Below are 27,642 nucleotides of genomic sequence, written 5' to 3'. Positions count from 1 at the left end.
TTGACCATGAGCCAACATACCAATAAGACTATAAGTATCCAGGGGATGGAATGAGATATTTCTTGATGTTTCATTGCTCTGTTTATCAGTGACAATAAAACTCTAACATCTTGTTTCCTATCTCTTTCTGTTGCAGATTTACATGATAAAATGTATACACTTTATCGGTCAGTCACAGATCACAGTGAACTCGAGTTGATTTGTGAAGTTGATTCTGTGTTAATTGAAACCAAATGGACCTGGTCTTCACCTTTAAAAACTCAAGATAAAGAAATAGCTTCCAGTTACAAATCGAAGCCTGTCAACATAAACAACACCTGCTTTGGGAGTCGACTGGTCCGCCCAGTGACCAGTTTCACTGACAGGTTTTTCAGTATGCGGATTGTGCCTGTCCAGTTTGAAGATGCTGGAGTTTACAGATGCTCTCAGGGATCAGATAAACATTTGACCATTAACCTGGTCACAGTTAAAGGTAGGGGACAGAATTTTGCTGCTGTTTTCAACAATCAAGTCTTTGTTTAAAATCTAAATGATTTTCTTATTTGCACTGTCACAGCGGAACTCTCTGATGAAGAGACTGAGGGAGATTCCGTTCCCCTGACCTGCTCTGTCTCTCATGTCACTGAATCAATGAGACTTGTTTGGATCAATAGTGATGGTAAAATTGTTGCAGAGAAAACATTCAAGGAACAGAAGCAGAAAGAGGATAATTTACAGCTGATTATTCAGAAATTTGATAGAGACAGAATGAACTGGACATGTATTTTGTTTCATCAAAACACCCCCAAAGTTTTAATTCCTTATTATCTGAAGTTTACCAGTAAGTGTTTCAGTTTTTATTCTGTACAATGTTATAGTTACATTTTTAAAGTGATAATCTATTACTTTTCATGTTTTCTTACATTCCATATTACTGAGAGTTCATAACACAGCTCTGCAAATAAAAACCATGCTAAGTGATGGAGTGAAGCTGAGAATGAATATTTGGTGCCCATTACATTTCTATAAGGTAACTATTAAATATTAAATCCCCACTGCCCATGTTGATATATCTTGCTTGCAGTGGACTGGAACACGGTAGACTTCATTACAGTCCATTATACTCTGTTGGATAACGATCAAAAACATGACAGTTTTCTGAAACAAGAATAGAAATTGGTGGAAAAGCTCAGCAGGTCTGCCAGCATCTGTGGAGAGAAATCAGATTTAATGTTTCTGTTCGAGTGATCTTTCCTCAGAACAATGGACATTGAGATGCCCATCCCAAACTGGTACTGATTGCCAGTTGATATCTTCAAAGCATTTAATGGCTATGGGGCAGCTGTCAGAGTGGGAGGGCTTCTGTTATTGATGTAGACATTGGGATAGGACGACTTATAAAACTTTTCACCTGTATTTTTTCACGTGACAATAAATTTCTCTTCTATTCTACAGGAGAGTTACTTGAATACTTTTTCCATGCTACAAATCTGTCCCTTTTTTCTTTTGCTCTCCCACCTTTTGCCATATTAAGACAATTTGCTACATCCCTGCAGGTCTCGACTGAAAGTCCCCTTCAACTTGTTACAATGTGATGGAGGTGCATGGAGTGAAATGTTCCTGCTTTATCCCTTCAACTTCCTGGGGTAATGTTCCTCTAGAGTCGTCCCATCCCTTTCATAAAGATTAACCAATATCATTATGGTTGGTCCCTGCCAAGGTTGCTAATTTGTTATGATTTCAGATGGGACACTCCATAAATAGTTATGCTCCAAAGTGAGGAAGAGTAACTGGCTCCCTTTTGTAACTCAACCACTTTCTCAATTAGTCAGAACAATAATAATTTGAAAAGGAACCCCTCCCTCTTGCATACCTTTTCCAAATACTTGGAAAGTTTGAAAAGGAGCCAAATTCACCGGTCTTTCTTGAGATAATGAAACAGTGAGTTTATTTACTACTGAATGTGAGAAAAGATAACAAAATATGACACACACACAAATTAGAAACATGAATAAAGAAGTAACAGTTTAAGGAATATATGAATTAATCTCTACATTCCATGAAGAGAGGAACATTACAGCTATTAAGTTGGATGTTATCGGTAAGTGTGATATTGACAGTTAAACTGTTGATTTCAGGTTTCTTGGATGTGCAGTTAACTGAGGGGCTTTTGTCCCATTTCCTTTTTGATGATGATATCATTGGTTTGCCTGGCTTCCAGCACTCAGAGCAAGTTGAGCTTTTCTTTACCTGTAGCGAGGGGTGTCGAATGGTTGTCCTCAAGTTGTGAGCTTTATTGCACATAATTCCGCACTAGCACATCAGCTCCCTAACACACACAGAACAGGTTGATTTTAATCACTTTTTTGTATGTTTTTGAAAGGGTAAAACATAAACACATCTGCAGTTTGGTATATAATCCACAGGGAATAGTTTTCTTCTGTGAGTGGTTTATAAAAACCTGCCTGGTCCATGAATGTCCTGTAGGAAAGAAAATCTGCTATCTTTACCTGGTCTGGCCGACATGTGACTCCAGACCCATATTAATGTGGTTTGCTCTTAACTGCCCTCTGGGCAATTAGGGATAAACAACAAATAATGGCCGAGCCAGTGATGATGCCATTCCATGAATGAGCAAAAATTTGATGGTACCTTCAGGTATGCCATTCCATGCTTCCCATCAGGGCATTCCAGACAATCACTGATTTTACAACAGCAGCCACATTTTGGCTAAAAATTAAAGTCCTTGATATCAAGACCCCAAGGATCTAGAATTCCCTACATCTGGCCCTGATTCAAAAAGGGGAATTCTGGCTGCTTGGGATCTGGATGACAGGGACTTTCCTGATATTAGCTATTGGAAGGTAATAATGGATCAGATGCTTTACAAATGTTAATTTAAGACTTGCCTAATTGATAAAAACAGAATAGCCTATTCCAACCAGGATACTGGTACTTATGAGCGATCCTGGCCACTTGTTTGTAAGACACACATTGATCTTGTAGCAGTGATGATTTGAACTCTCTCAGCTGCCACTATTTTTTCTCATGCAATCAGCAGATGCATAGCACTAGGGTCTGCTGGATACTCGGGGAGATTACTGTGTATCCTCTCTCAAAAAAAATGTGAGATTAGAAATTCAATATGTCCATTAGTAATCTGGAATTATGATCCATTTTTCTGACAATATTTGTCTTGTGATATATCATGGTCATAAACATAAACCCTGGCTTTCTGCTATAATAGCATCATGGCGCTAATACTGAGTCAACATTATCAGGGATTATAGGTTCCAGTCAGTGTTATTGTCAGGTAGATACTGTGCAAGTTTTTGATTTATCCAAATTCATGTTTAAAAAATTTCTCTTTTGTTTTCTCCCATGTCAGGCTGTATGCTGACCCTGTGATGATTTAACTGAACAATAGTGAACTTTTAGATTTTTATTTACTTTTATTTCAATCCACTTTCCACTATCAGCCAGTTTTATCTACCTTGTCATTAGGGGAGCTGACTTTGTTTTCTTCTAGTTTAAATAGTAATCCATGAAATTTGTTGTTCTTCTTTTGACAGAACCTTATACTGTTCAACCTACTGATGCCATTGTATTTGGGAGTCTGGCTCTTCTCATCATTATCCTGGTAATAATACTGACCCTGAGAAGGTGCAGGAGAGCAGGTAAACAAGGTAAGTTCCTGCATACAATTGCTGGACTCGTATTCTTAAGGGAATGTGGCACATTTTCTAAACCTTAGGATTGACAATTATGTTTTGTGTCTAGGACGTAATCCATTGGGTTTAATTGTAGCAGGTTCCATTCCACAGTCAACCCTGGGCTCAGTGACCTGTGTTTGAGACCTATGTTGGCTCTAAGTCAACCAACACCTTGATTTTAAAATTCTCACCCATGTGGTTAAATCATTCTGTGGTCCTGCCCTCCCTGTCTCTTTAATCTCCTCAAATCACACATTCCTTTGAGATGTCTATGACATTCTATTTCTGGACTCTGTACGTTCCCAATTATTGAATGACCCACATTATCTTTGGGACGGAGTTCTAGGATGTTCACCAAGCGACCGTGAGAAAACGGCAATGTATTTCCAAGTCAGGATGGTGAGTGGCTTAGAGGGGAATTTCTGGCTGGTGGTGGTCCCATGTATCTGTTGCCTTGTCCTTCTCAGTGGAAGTGGTTGTGGGTTTGGAAAGCACTGTCTGGGGACCTTTGGTGAATTTCTGCAGTGCATCTTGTACATAGTACACACTGCTGCTACCGAGTGTTGGTGGTGGAGGGAGTGGATGTTTGTGGATGTGGTGCCAATCAAGCGGGCTGCTTTGCTCTGGACAGTGTAAAGCTTCTTGAGTGTTGTTGGAGCTACACTCTTCCAGGTAAGTGAATCTGAAGAAGGGTCTAGGCTCGAAATGTCAGCCTCCCTGCTCCTCTGATGCTGCTTGGCCTGCTGTGTTCATCCAGTTCTATACCTTGTTATCTCAGGTAAGTGAAGATCATTCCTTGCAGATGGCGGACAGGCTTTGGGGAGTCAGGAGGTGACTGCTTGCCATAGTATTCTTATGCTCTGACCTACTCTTGCAGCCGTTGTGTTCATGTAGCAAGTCCAGTTGAGTTCCTGGTCAATGGTAATCCTCCAGGATGTTGATAGTTGGGGATTCAGTGATGGTAGCACGATTAAATGTCAAAAGGCAGTGATTGGATTGTCTCTTATTGGTTATGGTCATTGCCTGGTATTTATGTAGTACAAATGTTACTTACCACCTGTCCAGATCTTGTTGCATTTAAACACAGACTGCTTCAGTATCCAAGGAATTGTGAATGGTGTTGAACTTTGTGCAATCATCAGCAAATATCCCCACTTCTGACTTTATGATGGAGGGAAGGCCATTGATGTAGCAGCTAAAGATGTTTGGGCCTAGGACGCTACCCTGAGGAGCTCCTGTAAAGACGTCCTGGGGCTGAGATGAGTGACCTCCAACAACCACAACCATTTTCCTATGGGCCATATATGACTCCAAGTGAAGAGTTTATTTCCTCATACCCATTCATTTCAGTTCGGCTTGGGGTCTTTGATGCCACGCTTGGTTGAATGCAACCTTGATGTCAAGGGCTGTCACTCTCACCTCATCACAGGAATTCAGCTCTTTTGTTCATGTTTGAACCAAGGCTGCAATGAGGTCAGGAACTGAGTGGCTCTGGCAGAACCGAAACTGGGAATCACTGAGCAGGTTATTGCTGAGCAGGTGCTGCTTCCATCACTTTACTGATTATCAAGGGTAGACTAATGTGGTGATAATTGATCAGGTTGGATTTGTGCTGTTTTTTGTGTACAGGACATACCTGGGCAATTTTCCAATTATTGGGTTGATGCCAGTGTCGTAACTGTACTGGAAGAGCTTGGTTAGGGGAACAGCACATTCTGGAGCACAAGTCTTCAGTAATATTGCCAGAATGTTGTCAGGACCCACAGCCTTTGTAATATCCTGAGCCTTCAACCGTTTCTTGATATTCTGTGGAGTCTTTACCCTGGTTAAGTCAGGGCTTTACGCCTCTGCCAACTGAGGCCTTTAAATAGGCCTCATCCCACCATCAGTAGCTTTCAAATGAAGGATCGACCATGGAGGAAACCCAAAAATCCCCCAAGGAATGTAAGATCTGTTGTTGGAAAGGTATTGAATTTTTGATCACAGGACCCAGTATTCATTCATCCACATGCTCTATTGACAAACCTCCTCCCCTACAAATCCTGACCTGTGGGAGCTCATCCCTCCGTCCCTCATCTATCTCCTCTCTCCCTCAGGCAGTGGGCAGGTAGGTGCATTAGTGAGCCCCCCACCCCACCCCGTAGCATTGACAAGTTATCCATGGCTGTCAATAACTGATTGCTTGGCAGCATTTGTTCTGGAATGAGATTTCTGTCTCTTTGGTCCTTGATTCCAGGGAAGGCCTGCCAGCTGCCCAGTTATATGCCTGATTGGCCTGATTCATTGGGCATTCCCAAAATTATGGGATGTCTTGGCTCTCCTCAACTATCCAACTAGTTGGCGAGACCCCTACATTAAAATGTTGGCCAATACCTCCCACTGTGGCTCAAGATAATATTCCTTCAAAGCATCTATAGTGATATAGGTTATTATTCTTTCTATTGTAGGATCATATAAATGTATCTCTTATTGATTCATGGAGTGAGGGCATCTTTTGCATCCCAATGTGGTTGAAGTGATGGTGCTGAGCTGTCATCTTCAACTGTTTCATTCCATTTGGGGTAACTACCACATTGCTTAGATTCAAGAAGTGACCTCTTAGATTGGAGGATAGAAAACATTAACTGTCTTTTTCAAGAAAGGAGAGAGTGAGAAATCAGTGAACTACAAGGCCGATAGCCTAACATCAGTCATTGGGAAAATGCTGGAATCAATTATTTACACATTCTTAATACACTTTGAAAAGAATGCAGGTCCAGCAAGCAATGAGGAAGGCAAGAACATGTTGATCTTTATTCCAAAGGAATTGGAGGACAGAAATAAAGAAGTCTTGCTAAAATTTTATAGTTTTGGTGAGAGCACACCTGGAATATTGCATGCAGTTTTCAAATCTCATGTTTTATGAAAGGACATTCTGAAGAAGAGTTATATGCATCTGTAGCTCTTGTTTATCTAGCTGATAGAAATTCCATATTTGATAAGCTGCTGTCAATGAAATCTTTGCAATCTGCTACAGTGTGTCTTGCAGATATTACAGACTATTACCGCTGCGCTGTTCTTAGCTAGTTTCCTTTTATATATTAAAATGAACATTCATGAGGAAAGCTAAATGCATTTTAAGATGCAAGCTCTTTTATGAACAGGTTCGGAAAGTCAAAGATCGAAACCCGTGCAACGAAGGGAAAATAGAGAAGATGCATTTCAACTTTATTCAAATATTAATGAAATTCAGCAAATGCAAGGTAACATTAAACACATAATAGGAATTCTACCTCTTTGCTTGATTTGTTGTGGCAATGCTGCTTTCATTTTGTATTTTCTTGCTACACTTAAAAATAAATTCAAACACAGAAATGTGCATTTACTGGATCACATTCAAAACTCCTGTGGAGCATGGACAGGACTTTTTTTAACGATCAGAATCACTTCTCATATTTATTGTTATGTATTTCATAAACCTCATAATTAGGTACTCTGTAATGCCTTGTTTGTAGGATCCTATGGAATTTAACCCACTCCAAATGTTAGGTCACAGTTTATCTTAAACAACATTGAGGAGTAAGATAACTGCTGGTGGGAACAGTCACCATAGCCAACCTTTGGGTGTAATTTGCTCATTTTTGAGACTAAGAGTATGGTGCAAGGTGGGGTGGGGGATGGGGAGGAAATACTGTTCAGGATGGGTTGCATTTTCCAAGTGATTACACCCTTCTCAGTTTATGACATATGCATGGTGGGTTAAACACCACATTTCATGGTTCCGCACCCACTCCGTGATCTTTTAGGCTCCAACATCCAAGTACCATATTTAAAAGATACCCAGACAACACTTTACCTTCAACTTCTGCTCATCATCCCCACCCACTCTGGAATTGTCAAAAAGCAGGTAAAATTTGGTGTAAGAGGGAAGTTCTTTTCCCTGTGGATGGGAACAAGAGGCCATCCTGACTGATGAAGGCAGCTTGGATAGAGGTGGCTGTGGAGGTCAGCACCAATGGACAATTCAGGAGAATCGAGCGCCTCTGCTGCAGGGCGATGAATGATTTGTTGACATCTGGCAGAGTATTTCATTCTACCCACTCAATGATTTGTTCTCCTATGGGTGTGGGATAGCATTGGAAAATTGACACTGCATAGAACTGTCACACAGAAAGTTGAGTGCCAGGCATCTTAAACAGATACCTTGGGTGTAATCCATGCCTGTAAATTCTTTGCAACTACCAGTGCACCATTACTAGCCCCACAGTGGTACAGCCTCTCACATGTCTGGCTATATTCAGACTTAAATATAAAGAGAGCTACAATGCTTAGCAGCTCACACACCATCAACTCACTACAACAAACTCAGAAAATTCTGGAGAAAAACACAGTTAACATTTCGAGTCTGTTATGATGCTTCTTCAACTCACTGATCTTTCTTCAAAAATAAGACAATGTGGACATTTGATAGCTTTTCACCAAAGACTTGCATTGGACAAGGAGACAACCACATGGAACGGCCTTTTGAATTTAGCTCCCTCTTGAGGTCAAATGCATATATCTCCCTGATTGTTTGATGGCATAAGCCAGTGGCTGCCTTGCTTGAGCTGGATATTTGGCCCAGTCAGACATTGCCCCAACACGTATTTATACAAAGAAATATCTGGGCTGAGAATGAGCCAAGTCAGTGAAGAAGGTTGCATTCACTGGAGCTTGGCGGACAAAGTCTACCCTAAGAGTCACACAGGCCTCACATACGTTGGGAAAGCTGACCGACCTAACACTTTCTGAGAATGTAATAGCAAACCTTTAATCCCTGTTGGGAATCTGAATTTTTGATTCACATCCAATTAAGTTCCCCACCCACTGTTGTAAAAGCTCCCAATGGACTGATAAATTCCACCCATTAACCTGTTAGACCTTATCCATTATAAGCAATTTCAACCCAAGTCTGGGTGGGAAGACACAGGTGCATTAGGAACATGGCAATAGGAATAGGTCATTCAACCCATTGAGCTTGTCCTGCTTTTAAGTTCAATAACGGCTGATCTTCTACCACTGTGTCCATATCGCTTAGAGCCATTATCTTCAGAAACCTAGCGGTTATGAACTATGTTATATTCAGACTTTACGTAAAATTCTATGGCATTATTGGTCTCTATTTACAAAAAAATTTTTTACATTAAGGTTATTTTATACCCCCTTCTCATTGTACAACAACAAATCCAAAATAAATTGATTGCTAGTTGGCTTCTAAACATACCGTTGCAGAAACCCATCTCACATACACTTCAGGAATTCATCCTCCACAGCACGAGTGCTGACTTGGTTAACCCAGTGTGTATGCAAATTCAAAGGTGTGAATTATTAATGTTTCGTGTCCAGTGACCCTTCAAACTATGTCTGCCTAATTGACTAATCAGTTACTTTTAGTATCACCTGAAACCTCCTACAATGAAGTTCAAACTATAAATGTTTCACAATGATAGTCTACCCTAGATTAAATCCCATTCAGATGAAGTTCTGGATCTCAATTAATGACCTGTTTAGTAACACAAAATACTGTGAATACTGGATATCTTAAATAAAAAGAGAAAATGCTGAAGAAGCTCAAAAGGTCTGGCAGCATTTGTTCAGAAAGAAACAGTTTCAAGTTCACTGAGTCTTCTTTGGAATTTTTTGGTTTGGTTAATAGCTGTGTTTTGTTGTTGTTTCACTGCCTGCTCTCTGTGGTTATTTATTTCCTGAGGTAGCAACCATTAAACACTAAAAGCCCACACAATATTGGCACATATGCCCTTGCATTCTCAAAACCACCCAAGACACTGAGCATGAATGATTTAGAACAGCGTGAGGATCTTGTTTCGAGAACTTTTTATTTTCCTTGAAGGTCTAATTCCATTTTCTGGATGATGCAAATATATCTCAATAGCTGAATACAATGACTTTTTAAAAAATCAAGTTAAACTCAAGATTTATTCAGACAAACCTATTTTTTTTAGCAGATACCGAGTCACCTGTGCTTGAAACAAGCAGTTTTCCTGAATATGCAATTGTCAATAGAAAGGCAAAAGCCAACAGTAAGTAAATGAATCAATTGTGTGGCTCTATTTGTGTCAGTATTGTTAAAAAGAAAATGTCAGATTTTATTGTATTAAGTTTTGCTTCTGGTTAGTACTTTGGGCAGGAAGTTCTTCAGACCTGCAATGACAAAGACTGAGATGTTTTTGCACAATTGAGAAATATGTGACTTTGTAAAGATATTTCAATATAATGACTTCAAACCCATAACAGACATTTTGATTCACAAATGTTGATCATCGTACGTATCATGTATTTGCAATAGGAAGGCCTGTTTAAAGTTCCATTGAATATAAATCATATGATTTCTGATTCAGACAAGCAGTACATGCCAGTATGATTGGTGAAAACATCAAGTGCTGTAGTGGTTCAGTACTAGCTGATCCGGTAAGCCCCAGGTTAATGTTCTGAGGACATGGGCTCAATTCCGTCCATAGCAAATGGTGATGTTTGAATTTGTTTTAAAAAGCTCATTTAGTAGATGGCACCATTGTTCATTGTTGTAAAACCCAACTGGTTCACCAATTTCCTTTTGGGAAAGAAATCTGCCTTCCTTACCTGGTCTTGGCTTACCTGCGACTCTAGACTCCCAGCAATGCAGTTGACTCTTAACTGTCCTCTTGGCAATTAAGGATGGGCAATAAATGTTAACCTAGCAGGTGATGCCTACATCCCATGAATGAATTTTTAAAAAACTGTAGATTTTAATTACCTGCTCAACATTGTTGCATGGTATTTTGTAAACTATGTTGGTTCTGCATGCTGTGGGAATGGAGTCTTTAATCCTTGTGAGTGTTTGTCATAGAGTGGCTGTGGGCTTGTGTGCTATCATGATTCCTAATGGTCATATGAGTGTCGTTGTCAGCTCTGGTATGTTCTTGATGTAGGGCAGTGTTGCCAGTGTCTTAGGGCATATGTGTCCTCCTGTTGTTGTCTATTTAGCAGGCACCTGTGGATGAAGTTGCAGGTGCAAATACCAGTCAACGACTGCCACAAGCATTACATTGGACAGACAGGAAGGAAACTAACCATCAGAATACACAAACATCAGCTAGCAGCAAAACAACAGGATAAACTTTCCTTGATATCAGCACACTCGGACAATGAAGGCCATCAGTTTAACTGGGACAAGGTAACCATAATAGCCCAAGCCAAACATAGACGTGCACGAAAATTCCTAGAGACATGATTCTCAACCCATAATACAATCAACAAACATACAGAATTGGACCCCAATATAAATGCATACAGAACAAAACTGAAAATGACGCTAATCACCATAAAGGATCAGACAGTATAAATTCCAAGTGGAGTAGAACAACATCGCTTCATCGGAGGCCTCACTGATGATGTTTCCTAGCGTGGTAACAAAACATCTGAATGAAAACAAACCAGCTCGGTGAGCAAGTCAACAGCCTCACCCACAACCCGAGTTACAAATCTTTGCTAAAACCTTAAAAACCTGAAAGTAATGTACATTTGCACACCACGGAATAGTTGCTTAAAGTGCTTATCTCCTATCCTATAATTTAATACAGTTTCTTAAACAACCTTCACCAACTCACCCATCTTACCATGTAGATAGCTTTGGATTTTAGACTCTAATTGCAGATGAAACTAATTCATTAGGGCACTCAATATAAAAATAAAGTATACTGTGGTGGCTTTAAATTGAATATGTGGTTTGGGTTTGTTCAGACTCTGCAAATAGAGATGAAAGTTCATAATTTCTGTCTTATTCTGTGCAGACGCAGAAAGAGAAGATATTCATTATGGATCCATCAATTTTCATAAAACTGCAACAGGTAGTAAAACTTTTTTTTAATTTTTACCTTCTATAAGGTGAGGAACATTGACACAAGGGAGTAAACCTTATTTAACTATAATGACCCATCACCACCTGCTGTTAGCATCAAGCAATCCCAGAGTAAATCTGCTCATGTTCTCACACTTCAAGATACTGAGTGTGTGTCAGAGTGTGTGTCATTGGGCTGTATCTTCTCTCTGGAGGCTTAAGTACCACACTACAGATATGAGCACAGCATGCAGCATTGAGGCAATGCGATATTGCTGTCTTTCAGTCAAGACGCTATCGCAAGGTCCTGTATGCTCCTGGATGAATTTGAAAAGTGCCATAGCACTCATTTGGTGAATATAGAGGAGTGCTTGCTGCGGTCTTGAGTAACGCTGTTTCCTTCAAGCAACATCAAAAGTAGATAACAATGGTTTGATCATTACCATATTGCTTTTTGTGGAATCCTGTTGCATATAAATTGACTGCTTTATTTCTTGCATTACAAACTGTGGAGCACCAAAAGAGTATTTCACTATCTATAAAGTGCATTGTACTAGGGCTGTAAAATCTACAAAGTAAATGTGATTTCTTCCTTTCGGTCACAAACCTTTGGTCTATTTGCTGTGCAAAGGCATTAAGTGGCCTCTGAGTGTAGTCCCCATTAATATTGAATTGAAGAAAGAATTTTGGTATCGGTCTGATCCTTACCGGAACTGCATGAAGACTGCAGAATTGGAATCAACACATAATAAAGCAGCTAAACAATCAGACACAGAATGACAATGGTACTGGGCTGTCAACCTGAAGATTATGAGCCCCAATTATCATTTAGATATTTTCACACAGACTGGTACATGGTCCTAGGTCTTCCAGCTCAAAGGGAGTGGCACTACAACTGCCTCGTAGAGCCTTTAATCCTGTTGTGCTATATTGAGAAGGCACAAAGTTTTTAGATGAATGCCAGAGAACCTGTGGCTATTGGATCTTTTATTGACCTTTGGAGAAAGACATTACTTTATTGCTTCAATCATCTGTTAACCTAAACCATGTGGGTACCCTTTGATACTCTCTGAAACATATTATTGCTCTAATATATAATTTTTTTTCTTTATTCATTCACGGGATGAAGGCATCGCTGGCTAGGCAGCATTTATTGCCCATCCATAATGGATTCTTAATTCCAGATATTTTATTGAATTCAAATTCCACCACCTGCCATTGTGGGATTTGAACCCAGGTCCCCAGAACATTATCTGGGTCTCTAGGTTAACAGGCCAGCAATAATACCACTGGGCCATCGCCTCCCCAATTGACCTGCTTAGTGCATGACCACCAAATGTGCGTCTGATGAAGGTCACCCATTTCCTGAGAACAACTTCTTAAAATAGCGTAGATTTGTGTTCGGAGAATCTAACATCCTTCCAAACAATAAAGTGTGGTAAATATTGGCATCATTGTAAATTTAGTTAATAGAATTGGTCATATCGTTTCAATTGGAAATATTTCTACCAAGAAGTTTCTGTAATAGACAACAAATTTGTCCTGCTCCTATGATGCTGCTTGGCCTGCTGTGTTCATCCAGCTCAACACCTTGTTATAACAAATTTGTTGTAGCTTTTTTTAATAAGCTATGGAATTTACAATCAGTATGGAACAAGAGCAAAAGGAAAATAGGTAACATTCTTGGATCTTATCACACCAAAGATGAAACATATGAACAGAGAAAGAAACTTCTTTCACCCACCTGAGTACAATACACTTATTTCTGGGTAGTAAAGTCATAGGTTTGAGTGATGAAACTATAAACGTATTAAATTTGCTTTTCCATGTCATAAGGGTATAGAAGATAATATAGAAATTCTTATTAAGGCTTATTTTCCTATTTGTGTTTCAGTACCTATAGACTAAGCATTAATGATGGGGTAAGAAGTGATGGCCTGTGGCAAAGGAACATGAATGGAGCGTCATGATTTTGACTAAGGAAAATGTTACTGCTGTACTTAGCAAGGATATTTTTGAGCAATTATCCAGTCAAGCTGCATGGGTGGAACTCAGAAATAAAAAGGGGATGATCACCTTGATAATACAAACTGAGCCGTAAATATGTAGAGATATCTGAACTACATGTAAGGATATTGGGTTCTAATAGGAGTGGATTTTAACTTTCCAAACATAGACTGGGACTGCCATAGAATTTAGAACTTGAATGGTGAGGAATTTGTTAAATGTGTTCAAGAAAATTATCATAGTCAACATGTAGATGTACCTACTAGAGAAGGAGCAAAACTTGACCTTCTGTTGAGAAATAGGGATGGGCAAGTGACTGAAGTGTGAGTCGGGGAGTACTTTGGGGCCAGTGATCATAATTCTTTTAGTTTTAAAACAGTATGGAAAAAGACAGGTCTGGTATAAAGTTAAAGTTCTTAATTGGAGTAAGGCAAATTTTGACACTAAAAGATAGGAACTTTCAAATGTTGATTGGGGTAGTTGGTTCACGGGTAAAGGGAGGACTGGCGTGTGGGAGGCTTTCAAAAGTAAGATAACAAGAGTTCAGAGTGTAGGGTAAGGCTGATAAGGATTGGGAACAATGGATGAATAAAGATATTGAGGCTCTGGTCAAGAATAAGAAGGAAACATATGTTAGGAGTAGACTATTGGGATCAAGTGAATCTCTTAGAGTCATAGAATTCCTACAGTATGGAAACAGGCCATTCGGCCCAACAAGTCTACACCATCCCTCCGAAGAGCATCCCACCCAGATCCATTCCCCTACCTCTGTATTTCCTATGTCTAACCCACCTAACCTAAACATCCCTGGGCACTATGGGCAATTTTATCATAGTCAATCCACCTACCCTGCACATCTTTGGACTGTGGGGAGGAAATCCATAAGGGCACAGGGAGAATGTTCAAATTTATAGCAGGGAGACCAGAATTGAATGCAGCATTCCAAAAGTGGCCTCACCAATGTCCTGTACAGCCACAACTTAACATCCCAACTCCTATACTCACTGCACTGACCAATCAAGGCAAGTGTATCAAATGCTTTCCTCACTACCCTGGCCACCTGTGACTTCCCCTTCAAGGAGTTGTAAATCTGTACTCCAAGGCCTCTTTGCTCGGCATCATTCCCTTACCATTAAGTGTATAAGTTCTGCTCTGATTTGCTTTCCCAAAATGCAACACTTCACATTTATCTAAATTAAACTCCATGTACCACTCCTGGGCCCATTGGCCCATCTGATCAAGGTCCCATTGTACTTTAAGATAACCTTCTTCACTGTCCACTACACCACTACACCACCAATTTTAGTGCCATCTGTAAACTTACTAACCATTCCTCCTATATTTACATCCAAAGCATTTATATAAATGACAAAAAGCTGTGGACCTAGCACTGATCCTTGCAGCACACTCCTGGTCACAGCCACCAGTCCAGAAAACAGACCTCTATCATTACCCTCTGTCTCAATCTTTCAAGCCAATTTTGTATCCAAATGGCTACTTCTCCCTGTATTCCATGTGATCTAATCTTGCTAACCAGTCTAGCATGCAGAACCTTGCCGAATGCCTTGCTGAAGTCTATTTTAACAATGTCCACTGCTTTGCCTTCATCAATCTTCTTTGTGACTTCTTCAAAAAACTCAATCAAGTTAGTGGGATTCAATTTTCCATGCACAAAACCACGTTGACTGTCCCTAATCAGTCCTTCCATTCCAAATATATGTTGATCCTGTCTCTCAAAATCCCCTCCAACAACTTACCCACCATTGATGTCAGGCTCACCAGTCTATAGTGCTCTGGCTTTTCTTTTAAATAATGGCACCATATGAGCCACCCTCTAGTCTTCTGATACCTCATCCGTGGCTATCGATGATGCAAATATGTCAGCATGAGGCCCAGCAATCACTTTCTCAGCTCCCCACAAAGCTCTGAGATAAATCTGATCTGGTCCAAGGGGTTTATCTACCTTTACACATTTTAAAGCGTCCAGCACCACCTCCTCAGTAATATGTACACTTTTCAAGACATCACTATTTGTTTCTCCAAGTTCTCTAGCTCCATAAAATCTGCAGGAAATGCTGATGTGAAATACTCATTTAGGAGAGAAAGAGAGAGAGAGAGACCATATAAAATTCACATGTTTTTAGACTAAACTTAAGAATAGAGAAGCAGTGCCAATAGTAATCTCAATTTTAAAAAAAATCAAGGGAGGCTACAATGGGTAGACCTGTGAGACTGACATCAGTTGTTGGAGAAGATTCTGAGAGATAGGATTTACATTCATTTGGAGAGGAAAAGACTGATTGGGGAAAGTCAGCATGGCTTTGGGTGTGGAAAATTGTGTCTCACAAACTAGATTGAGTTTTTTTTGAGGACGTAAATAAAAAGATTGAGGGCGCAACAGGAGATGTTTCCTACATGGACTATACTAACTCTTTCACAAGTTTCCACATTGTAGATTCCACATTGTAATTAATAAAGTCAGATCACGTGAGATTCAGGGAGAGCTTGTCAACTGAATAGAAAATTGACTTCACGGTAGAAGACAAAAGGTGATGGTGGACTGTTGCTTTTCGGACTGGAGACCTGTGACCAGTCATGTTCCTCAGGGTGGGTGCTGGATCCACTATTGTTTATCATTTCTATAAATTATTTGGATGAAAATTTAAGAGGCATGGTTAGTAGATATAGGGATGACATCAAAATTAGTGGTCTTATCAATAATGAAGAACTTTATCGAAGATTACAAACAATCTCGATCAATTGGGCCAATGGCCTGAGGAGTGGCAAATGGAGTTTAATTTGAATAAATGTGAGGTATTGCAATTTGGTAAAGCGAACAAGGGCAGGGCTTACACAGTTAATTGTAGGCCCCTAGGTAGTGTTGACCTAGGGGTTAAGGTGCATAGTTTTTTGAAAGTTATGTCACATGTAGGCAGGATGGTTAGGAAGGCGTTTAGCATGCTTGCCTTTATTGCTCAGACCCTTAAGTATAGGAGTTGGGATGTGAAATTGTGATTGTATAGGACGTTGTTGAGGCCTCTTTTGGAGCACTGTGTAGATCTGGTTGCCCTGTTATCGGAAGGATATTATTAAATTGGAGATAGTTCACAAAAGATTTATCAGGGTGTTGGTAGGAATGAAGGATTTTATAGAGAGAGGCTGGATAGTATGGAACTCTTTTCACTGGAGTGTAGGAGGTTAGGGGTGAGCTTCTAGAGGTTAATAAAATCATTAGGGGCATAGATATGGTGAATAACCAAGGCCTTTACTCGAGGATGGGGTCATTCAAAACTAGAGGGCATGTTTTTTAAGGTGAGAGGAAAAAGAATTAAAAGGGACCAGAGGAGAATTTTTTTCATGCAGAGGGTGGTTCAGGTGTGGAATGAACTGCCAGAGGAAGTGGCAGATGTAGGTACAGTCACAACATTTAAAAGGCATTTGAACAGGTACACGAAGAGCAAAGGTTTAGAGGGATATGGGCCAAATGCAGGAAAGTGAGACTAGTTTAGCTTGGGAAACTCGGTCAGCATGGATGAGTTGGATCGAAGGATGTGTTTCTGTGCTTATGTGACCGGACCATAAGACATAGGGGCAGAAATTAGACCATTCAGCCCATTGAGTCTACTACACCATTCAATCATGGCTGATACGTTTCTCAACCCCATTCTCCCGCTTTCTCCCCGTAACCTTTGATCCCCTTGACAATCCAGAACCTATCTGTCTGTGTCTTAAATATACTCAATGAGCTGGCCTCCACAGTGCCAATGAATTCCATAGATTCATCACTCTCTGGCTGAAGAGGTTTCTCCTTATCTCTGTTCTAAAGTGTCTTCCCTTTACTCTAATGCTGCCCCCTTGGGTCCTAGTCTTTCCTACCAATGGAAACACCTTCAAATTCTCCACTCTGTCCAGGTTTCAGTATTCTGTAAGTTTCAATTAGAACCCCCCATCCCATCCTTCTGAGCTCCATCAAGTATAGACCAGAGACCTCAAACATTACTCATACTTTAAGCCTTTCATTCCTGGGATCATTCACTTGACCCTCCTCAGGACCCAGTCTAGGGCCAGTACATCATTCCTGAGGTATGAAGCCGAAATTCTCGCAATACTGTAAATGTGGTCTAACCAGAGCTTTATAAAGCCTCAGAAGTACATCCCTGCTTCTATATTCTAGTTCCTCTCAAAATAAATGCCAACGTTGTATTTGCCTTCCTAACTACCGACTCAACCTGTAAGTTTACCTTAAGGGAATCTTGGACTAGGACCCCCAAGTCCCTTTGCACTTCAGATTTCTGAATTTTCTCCCCATTTAGAAAATATTCCATGCCTCTATTCTTCCTACCAAAATGCATGACCTCATATTTTCCCATGTTGTATTCCATGTGCCACTTCTTTGCCCACTTTCCTAACCTGTCTAAACTTTATGTCACCTCCCCGCCTCCTCAATACTGCCTGTCCCTCTACCTATCTTTGTATCATTTGTAAACATAGCCAGAATACCCTGAATTCCTTCATCTAGATCACTAATGTATAAAGTAAAAAGTTGTGGTTCCAACACTGACCCTTGTGGAACACCATTATTCAGCAGCTGCCATCCTGAGAAGGACCCTTTTATCCCCACTCTCTGCGTTCTACCAGATGGCCAATCTTCTATCCATGCTGGTATCTTGTCTCTAACGTCATGGGCCCTTATCTTACTCAGCAGCCTGCTGTGCGGCACCTTGACAAAGGCCTTCTGGAAGTCCAGGTAGATAACATCCATTGGTTCTCCTTGGCCTAACCTGTTCGTTACCTCCTCAAAGAATTCTCACAGATTTGTCAGGCATGATCTCCCTTTGATGAAACCATGCTGACTTTGTCCTAAACTACCATGCACTTTCAAGTATTCAGAAATCTCATCCTGCACAATGGACTCGAAAATCTTACCAATGACCAAGTTCAGGCTAATCAGCCTGTAATTTGCCAACTTTTGCCTTACTCGCTTCTTAAACAGAGAGGTTACATTAATGATTTTCCAGTCTTCCAGGACTGTCCCTGATTCCAGTGATTCCTGAAAGATCACCTCTAACGCCTCCACTATCTCTTCAGCTATCGCCTTCAGAACTCTGGGGTGTATTCCATTTGGTCCAGGTGATTTATCCACCTTTAAACCTTTTAGTTTCTCTAGCACCTTCTCCTTGGTGATGGCCACAGTATACTCACCTCTGCCCCTGACTGTCTTGAATTTTTCAGATATTAGTCGTGTCTTCCACTGTGAATACTGACACAAAGTACTTTTCAATTCCTCTGCCATTTCTTTGTTCCCCTTTACTACTTCTCCAGCGTTATTTTCCAGCAGCCCATTGTCCACTTTTTGCCTCTCTTTTGCCCTTTATATATCTAAAGAAATTGTTGCATTCTTCCTTTATATTACTGGCTATCTTACCCTCATAATTAATCTTCTCCTTCCTTATTTCTTTTTTCGTTGTCCTCTATTGGTCTATGTAAGCTTCCCAATCATCTGGCTTCCCACTGCCCTTCACCACATCATACACTTTCTCTTTTGCTTTTGTGCTGTCCTTGACTTCCCTTGTCAACCATGATTGCCTCATCCTCCTTTTAGTATGCTTCTTTATCCTAGGGATGAATTTTTGCTGTGTCTCCCGAATTACCCCAAGAACCTCCTGCCATTGCTGTTTCACGTTCCACTGTCTTTCCTGCTAGGCATCTCTCCCAGTCAGTTCTGGTTAGCTCCTCCCTCATGCCTCGTGTAGTTGCCTTTATTCAACTGTAATACCATTACATCTGATTCCACCTTCTCCCTCTCAAATTGCAGAGTAAATTCTATTATATTATGATAACTGTCTGCTAAAGATTCCTTCACCTTAAGCACCCTTATCAGGTCTGCCTCCTCCGCAACACGAAATCCAGAACTGCCTGTTCCCTAGTATACTCCATCGCAAGCTGCTCCAAAAAACCATCTCATGGACATTCCACAAATTCTTTTTCTTGCGATCCACTACCAACCTGATTTTCCCAGTCCATCTGCACATTGAAATCTCCCATGATCACTGTAACCTTGCCTTTCTTACACACCTTTTTTATCTCCTAGTGTATCTTGTGCCCCACATCCTGATGACTGTTTGGAGGCCTGTGCATAACTCCCATTATGGATTTTTTACCTTTGAAGTTTCTCAACTCTACCCATGCAAATTCTATATAATCTAAACCTATTTTGTTTCTTATTATTGATTTAATTTCATTTCTTACTAATAAGGCAAACCCCTTCTCCCCTGCCTGTCTTTTTGAAAGGACGTACATCCTTGGATATTTAGCTCCCAGTCCTAATCCCCTTGCAGCCACATTTCCATGATGCCCACCACATCATACCTGTCAATTTCAATCTGCGCCACAAGCTCATTTTCCTTATTTCTTATAGTGCGTGCATTCAAATACCGCACCTTCAATCCTGTATTGACTGGCATTCTTATCTTTGTTATTCATTTATCCAGGGTGCTTCAGTTTGATGCCTAACCCTTTCCAAACAATCTATTCTATTTTGTGTGCTTGAGACTTTAATAATCTTTCCTGAGTTCACCTTTCCTTTCATTTTTTAAAAATAATCTTCCATGCAGTTGAATGCACCCCCACAGATATTAACCTGCTGCTTTGTTTACCATTCGCCATTATGCTCTTTGGAGTTTTACCCATCCCTTCACCCCCACTTTCCTTTTAAAATCCTTTTGACCAGCCTATTTACCCATTTCACTAGAACATTGGTCCCAGCTTGGTTTAGGCGGAGACTGTCCCAGCTGTACAGATCCCTCCTGTTCCAATACCGATGCCAGTGCCCCATGAAAAGGAACCCCTCTTTCCCGCACCACTCTTTTAGCTACGTGTTTACTTCCCTTATTCTCGCATCCCTATGCCAATTTGCAAGTTGCTCGGGCAGTAATCCGGAGATTATAACCCTTGAGGACTTGTTCTCCAATTTAGTTCCTTGTTCCTGATAATCACTAAACAGGTCCTCTTTCCCGTCTTGCCTATGTTGTTTGTCCCAATGTGGATCACAGCAACTGGATCCTCCCCCTCCCACTCCAATATCCTTTCAAGCGGTCAGACATGTCCCTCATCTTGGCACCGGGCAGGCAACATACCATGCAGATTCCCTATCCTGCTTATAAAAGAAGCCATCTATTTCTCTAATTATAGAATCCCCTAGAACTACTACCTGTCTTTTCAGTCCTCCCTCTTGAATGGCCTCCAGTGCCATGGTGCCGTGGTCAGCTGCCTCCTTATAGCCTTGTTTCTCATCCACACAGGTCATAAGTACCTTGTACCTGTTGGATGAGATCAAGATCTGCGGGTCCTCCTTTCCTCAATGCAGGATCTGTCTACCTGCCTCACTTGCAGTCACACCCTGCTGTCTCTGACCACTGACTGAATTTGTGGTACTTAATCTACCAGGTGTGACCGCCTCATGAAATAGAGCATCCAGGTAAGTCTCCCCCTCCCAGATGTGCTGCTGTCTGAAGCTTGGACTCCAGCTCAACAATTCTGAGCCAACTCTATGATTCTATGACTCTATACCAAACACCCTTTTATATTGCCCTTATGTTTCAATGGAAATATGACTGCTTCACTTTCTTCCAACGACTCATCCAAAAAGCACCCAATTTCACCAACAGCTGAGTGAACCAGCAAAGGATCATGCAATCTTCTAACCATGATGAAAGGAACTCATTTATTTTTTGATATCCCTGTGGTGCATTTTCCAAATGTCATTCTTGATATGGATATCAGTCATACAGATCAAACCCTTGAGCTCACTGTCACTCAATGTCATGTTGATCTATTGGCCATAAGAGTAAAATGCAATACGACAAACAGATTTGAATTTTATGTTGTCACTTTTTTTCATTCCAATCTACCAATGCTATTCTTGTGGTGTTCTTAATTATTCCAGGAAGCAAACAGGGAACAGAGAGAACACAGAGAAACAAACAACCTTCAGTAGTTGTAAGTACAATGATTCCCACGAGTCAAAATATATCCCAAAATATTAATACCTATCATTTGTAACATTATTGTTTGATGTAAAGAGATTCAATGAGTAATCTATTATTATTAGCAGTCAATTTCTGTCTCTTTCAGGAACTGGGTGCTTCAAACGAAAATGATTCCTCTATTTACGCACAAATAGCGCAAGTGCGAGATCAATAATCTTCAGCTTGGACTTAGATTTGTAAAATAGAACATTTCTTTCTGGGAACTGATTTTATTACTTCTGAGTAGAATGAAGCTTTCTTTCTGTGTACCTACTCTAATTTTACACAATCATCATATCACAGATTTTAATCATTAAAATTGCTTGCAATAGAAATCATTCATTATTATCTATTTTCACCTCAATGTTAACAGCTCAAGCACATGACAGGCAGGGAAAGCTTTGTTACAAAAAGAAATAAAAAATAATTTAAAGAAATATGTTTTTCTGCCCACTCAATTAGTGCCTCAGAATTTTAAGAACAAATAATAGTGATTCAACTGTTCAATTTGTCTTTTCGGCTTTGTCCATTTGGGTCACTGTTGAATATTCATCCTTTAATAGCCACCAACATTAAAAACATCATTCACTTGCTGTTGGGTTGGAATGTGATTTCCACAAATCAAAATCTTGAATGCTTTTGACATGCATATATTTTGGCACAAGACGAATTTTCTCAGCTATATATGCTGATGAATTTATCGTTATTTAAATGCTTTCCATTGGATTCATCCCATATTGATGATTGAATGAGCATCAAAGCTTTCGGCCATAAGTAATGGTTCTGAGACATTGCACTGTTTCCTCATGCTGCACTGGAGTTAGCGTAACTCTACCATTGGACAATTCTCCAAGTTCACATGAGTTCATAACATAATGGTGGATGATCAACTTCAGCAGAACAATAGGAAGTAACACTGATTTATCCATCCCTTATTGTCCCAATTCCCACAGAAATATCACAGGTGGAAATGGGAGAATCAGGGAATGGTCTGAAAATCTTTGCTAACTTCATGAACAGCATTTAATTTCCAGTTAATAGTTGAAAGGAGAATATAACTGGACTTCACATATTGAGATATTTACTGTGCCAGCTCCATAAAACATGAAAGAGATCGTTAATTATTGTAAGAAAAATAATACTTTATTCTCTACTTTAAATTGACCTAAACTGGACTAAAATGGCCGTTACGAATCATATGATTTTTAAGTTGGCGGCAGCTTTAGAAACTTCCAACAGTATTACTGCAATATAAATACACAGCTAAAGAAGCATCCTTATGGAATTTCTCATATTTCACTGTATGAATATTACAGTCAACAAACACAAAGCAACAGTAAAGAAAATGTCTCCCAGCAAGAATTGATAACAAAGAGAGATATCAAAGCTCCTAATGTCTGCAAAGGTATGTCATTTGTCCCACTTCATTTCCCAGGTGAGGTCCAATGCTGTTTGTTTCATTTTACATTTAGGGCAGATTCAACAGGTCTGTGTGTATTCTGCAGTGGAGCTAGAACACCAGAGTACTCCACTTAATGGGATAATGCTCCTTTCATTAAAAGCAGCAGATTCCCAGATTTACTGTTTCAGATCCTCCAGTAACTTTTAACAGAACAGTTCCCAAAATGGATACCTTTTGTGCCTCATCATGAAATGTTTTGGATTTTGATAGCACCCATTGTACAAAAAGTTTGAGCAAGTTATTGATGTTTCAAAGAGGATGATCTTATTGAAATATGTTGGATTCTGAGGAGACTTGACAGAGTGGATGCCACGAGGATGTTTCTCCATATTGGGGGAGCTAGAACTGGGGTGCACAGTTTAAAACTAAATGTACCCCGTTTAAGTTAGAAACAAGTACATTTTTCTTTCAAAATGTTGTTAATCTTTATTGCAGAGAGTAGCCGAGGGTAACTCATTGAATATATTAGGCTGAGCCAGTCAGATGTTTCATCTCCCAAGGCAGTTGGCAGTCATGGACCACAGGTGTGAAAATGGAGTTAAGGCCACAATCAGATCAGCCATGATTGGACTGAAGGCTTCAAGGGCCAAATGGCTTCCTGCTCCTATTTCTCGTGTTCCCCATTCTTTCCTCTTTTGAACCAATGCTTTTATCTCAACTTGAACACATATGACTAGTTACTAAAGATTTCAAGTGTTATGCGAATCGTATGGGAAAATGGAATTTAGGTGGATGACAACAGGATCTGGTAGAGTGACAGAGCAGAATCAATGCCAAACAGCTTACTTCAGCTCCTTTTTCCTAACTTCACTGATGGTTAATTCCTGAGCTATGAAGAATGAGCATATTTACTCAAAATGTACTTCCACAAGAGACAATGTCAATTCCTTTATACACTTACAGCTGAGAATTTCAGTTTGTTGCACTTGTATCGGTTGTTGCCAGGATCTTTGCTGCTCATTTTCAAGACTTTGTCTTTTTGTACAAAATACAATATCTTTTTGCAAACATGATTTTTAAAGGATTGAACCAAGTGACTTGGAATAGCACAATGTGATTTATTCTCTATTTTTGAATCAGAAATAGTAGGAACTGCAGATGCTGGAGAATCCGAGACAACAAGGTGCAGGGCTGGATGAACACAGCAGGCCAAGCAACATCATAGGAGCAGAAAGGCTTATGTTGCGGGCCTAGACCCTTCATCAGAAAAGGGGGAGGGGAAGGGGGTTCTGAAATAAATAGGGAGACAGTGGGAGGCGGATAGAAGATGGATAGAGGAGAGGATAGGTGGAGAGGAAACAAACAGGTCGAAGAGGCGGGGATGAGGCCAGTAAAGGTGAGTGTAGGTGGGGAGTTAGGGAGGGGATAGGTCAGTCCAGGGAGGACGGACAGGTCAAGGGGGTGGGATGAGGTTAGTCGGTAGGAGATGGGGGTGCGGCTTGAGGTGGGAGGAGGGGATAGGTGGGAGGAAGAACAGGTTAGGGAGGCGGGGACGAGCTGGACTGGTTTTGGGATGCGGTAGGGGGAGGGGCGATTTTGAAGCTTGTGAAATCCACATTGATACCATTGGGCTGCAGGGTTCTCTATTTTGATTTGTTTCTCCCTATAAAGTGGACAAGGACATCCGCTACTTTTTTCCATGATTTCATCTTATATTGCATAAAACTCCAAGAAAGGGATTTCCCATTAGACAGCAGCTGCCCACTGCCTTTTTGCTTGTTATAAGCTGACCTTTTGTGGCTTCATCATTGTAAAGGTTTTCTTCTATACTTCTGTCACCCCCAGCTCTAGACTTGGTTAATCTAAAACGCTCCTGGCTGGCTCATCTCAAGCAGTAAATTTGAGGACATTTAAATTTCTTCTGTTTACAAACTAGCATGCAGTAACTTCTCTTCACCCATCTTCAGTGACCTCCATTGGCTCCCAGTTATGAAACACCTTTGTTTTAAAATTCTTGTTGAGCCTTTGAAATATGAAGTTTGCAAATGCTTCATGGAGTGATATAAAGACAAAGAAACAAAATTTGCTACCAAGCCACAAAAGAAGATATTAGGGCGGAAAACAAAAGGTTGATCAAAGAAATTGGCTTAAAGAATGTTTCAAATTGAGAAATAAGTGGCATGATTTAAGAAGGGAATTCCATATTAGCAACTGAAGACCTGGCCACAAAAGATCTGCTGGCTATTCAATTCTATGACAAAGTAACGATGTTGATTCTAACAGGCCAGAGGCTAGCTTATAAAGACAGTCATTGTACCACCTTAGATACACTGGGTTGAGAATGGGAAATGAGTTATACTAAAAGTGACAATATAAAACTGTGAAGTGTAACTGCTGTACTTTAAGAACTCAATTAGAATTGATGCTTAATTGAGTGAAAATATCTCTTAGACTACTGGGAACTGGAAGACTCACAAAATGAAATGTATGAGCAGAAACTCTATATCATTCAAGGATCTCCCTGAAAGCTATTAATTTCAAATTGTGTTCTTAAAACACAGCAGTTACACTTTACAGTTTTACCTCATCACTCTCAACGTGACACGTTTCTCATTCTCAACCCAGTGTGCGTGAGGTGGTACAATATCTGTCTTTATAAGCTAGCCTCTGACCTATTGGAATCAGCACCATTTCTTGGGAAAATTGAGATTTGTAGCATTCATTTTTTTGGACAGCGCAAAGCCTCTTAAATTATGCAAATGGAATTCACAGCACACTTCTGACACAAGGTTTACCAAATGCCGCATTAATAAAAATATTAGTGCAGTCATGTCTGCTGGCCCCAAATGTAAAAGACAGATGATTCGAACTTGATACCAGCACTGTCATGTTCTCTTACCTCCCATAGTTGAACATGCATTCAGTGGTGTGAAGGATGCCATCCCCAATCCTCATACCTTACCAACACCACAACAGTAATCAGTCATATCCTGACTTGTGCTGTATGCAGAGATCAATGTCTTACATCCACATGCAACATTATTTATTTTTTCTGTTGTTTCAATTCTATGTCTGTCTGATGCTATGCTACACATGTTGTGGGGGTTGGTTCGCTCAGTCGATTAGGTGGGTACAATGTGGTGTGGAATAGCACGAACAGCATAGCTTTAATCGCTGTCCCAGCTGTAATAGTTCATGGAACACTGGCCACTTGCCTTGCACCGTGTTTGAAATAGAATGGTGCCCTTCAAGCCAAATAATCACTTGTTTCTCTTTGTTAGATCGAGAGATGCCTAGGATACCTTATGTACAGTGACTGATTACCTGATTAATTACAGGCATATATGTTAATTGTTTCAATAATCTACAAGGTTTGGACATGTCTGGTGCTTAAACATTTGATGTTTTAATGGCTTTTTACACGAACCAATTATTTTCAAATGTAGGTGATTTTTTTATAGCTTCCTCTTGGAATTGTCTGTGTCCTGCAAAATAAAGACAGATTGCATTGAGTAGGACAAGGTGCTTGAAGAGGGAGGAGAGGCAAAGTGTGCTTACTAGTAGGCAATACCCATAGAGGGTCTTTTAGGAACAGATCTTCTGAAGAATAAATTGATTATTCACTGTGATGTTGTACTCATCTACATTTCTTGACAATGAACACAGGCTTTCTGGTAGATTTTCTAATGTACCAAGCAATTGGCTGTGCATACACATTAGTCGTCTTCTGAAACCTGGTCCAGCAAAGACCATATCCAAATCAAATGCAGCAGAACTAGTGCAAGTCCTTACCATTTGACAACTTGAGCCTCTGTTCCCCTTTCCATCTGTCCAGGCTGCAGCTTGTGCTCAATATTCTATCATGTGGAGATTCTGCATCAAAACCGGGAATTCCTGACTTAACAGCCAACTGCCCTGAGGAAATTGATGTCTTTGAATAGACATTTCTGATCTAAACTTAATTGTAGTATCTGATTAATAAACTGTTCATCGAACATAATTTAAAGGGCAGCATGGTGGCTCAGTGGTTAACGCTGCTGCCTCACAATGCCAGGGACCCAGATTCGAATCCACCCTTGGGCAAGTCTATATGGAGTTTGCATGCTCTCCCCATGTCTGCGTGGGTTTCCTATGGATACTGTGGATTCCTCCCACAGTCAAAAATATGCAGGTTAGGTGGATTGACCATTCTAAATTGTCCTGTAGTGTCAGGGATATGCAGACTGGGTGGATTACCCATTGGAAATGTATGGGATACTCTTCAGAGGGTCTATGTGAGCTTGATGGGCTGAATGTTTTGTTTCCACATTGTAGGAATTCTATGATAAATGAAGCATAGTTGGCAGAGTTAAACAGATGGATTGATGAAAATTGGATGAGATATTGAGCCTTCAATATTTTTGCTGATTTGACTGTCAGAAACCTCCTTATTCCCATCATTTCCAAAGAAGAAATCAGGAAAAGCAAAGAGCCCCTTACCTGTTTATCAGTGAGCGGACAGTGCTCAAACAAGGAGGTCATTCTTTTAACAGTTTTCATTAACTCTCAAACATACTCCTCTTGGAAGTTATTATGTTGAAAAATGTCAGAAAACAATCTTTGAACAGTTGAAGCAGGAGCTGTAAAAATTGCAGTGAACTAAAAACACCTTGTGATAAT

The 27,642-nt window shown here is 40.2% G+C and overlaps 1 protein-coding gene across 2 annotated transcripts; it reads left to right on the top strand.

The window, feature by feature from the left end:
- The first annotated feature begins 142 nt into the window (after positions 1-142).
- LOC109927663 lies at positions 143-22,020 on the top strand. 2 transcript variants are annotated; one of them, XM_048603902.1, is made up of 8 exons: positions 143-472; positions 557-820; positions 3,552-3,665; positions 6,836-6,934; positions 9,677-9,751; positions 11,501-11,557; positions 21,500-21,552; positions 21,688-22,020. In XM_048603902.1, exons 1-8 carry the CDS (start codon positions 151-153, stop codon positions 21,754-21,756), a joined length of 1,053 nt encoding a protein of 350 aa, XP_048459859.1. In that variant the 5' UTR covers positions 143-150; the 3' UTR covers positions 21,757-22,020. The 2 variants fall into 2 exon arrangements, with proteins under 2 accessions (XP_048459859.1, XP_048459858.1); XM_048603901.1 differs by having other exon boundaries at positions 9,674-9,751.
- The last annotated feature ends 5,622 nt before the right edge of the window (positions 22,021-27,642 follow it).

Source organism: Rhincodon typus, chromosome 12 (genome assembly GCF_021869965.1).
Source record: "Rhincodon typus isolate 14 chromosome 12, sRhiTyp1.1, whole genome shotgun sequence".
Taxonomy (NCBI): Eukaryota; Metazoa; Chordata; class Chondrichthyes; order Orectolobiformes; family Rhincodontidae; genus Rhincodon; species Rhincodon typus.
Note: the sequence above shows the minus strand (reverse complement) of the source record. Positions and strands in the feature narration are given on the sequence as shown.

Coding starts and splice junctions, on each gene's coding strand:
- LOC109927663 (XM_048603901.1), top strand. CDS start 151: ATGTATACACTTTATCGGTCAGTCACAGATCACAGTGAACTCGAGTTG. Junction 9,752..11,500: donor TAGAAAGGCAAAAGCCAACA/GTAAGTAAATGA, acceptor TATTCTGTGCAG/ACGCAGAAAGAGAAGATATT. Junction 21,553..21,687: donor ACAAACAACCTTCAGTAGTT/GTAAGTACAATG, acceptor TGTCTCTTTCAG/GAACTGGGTGCTTCAAACGA.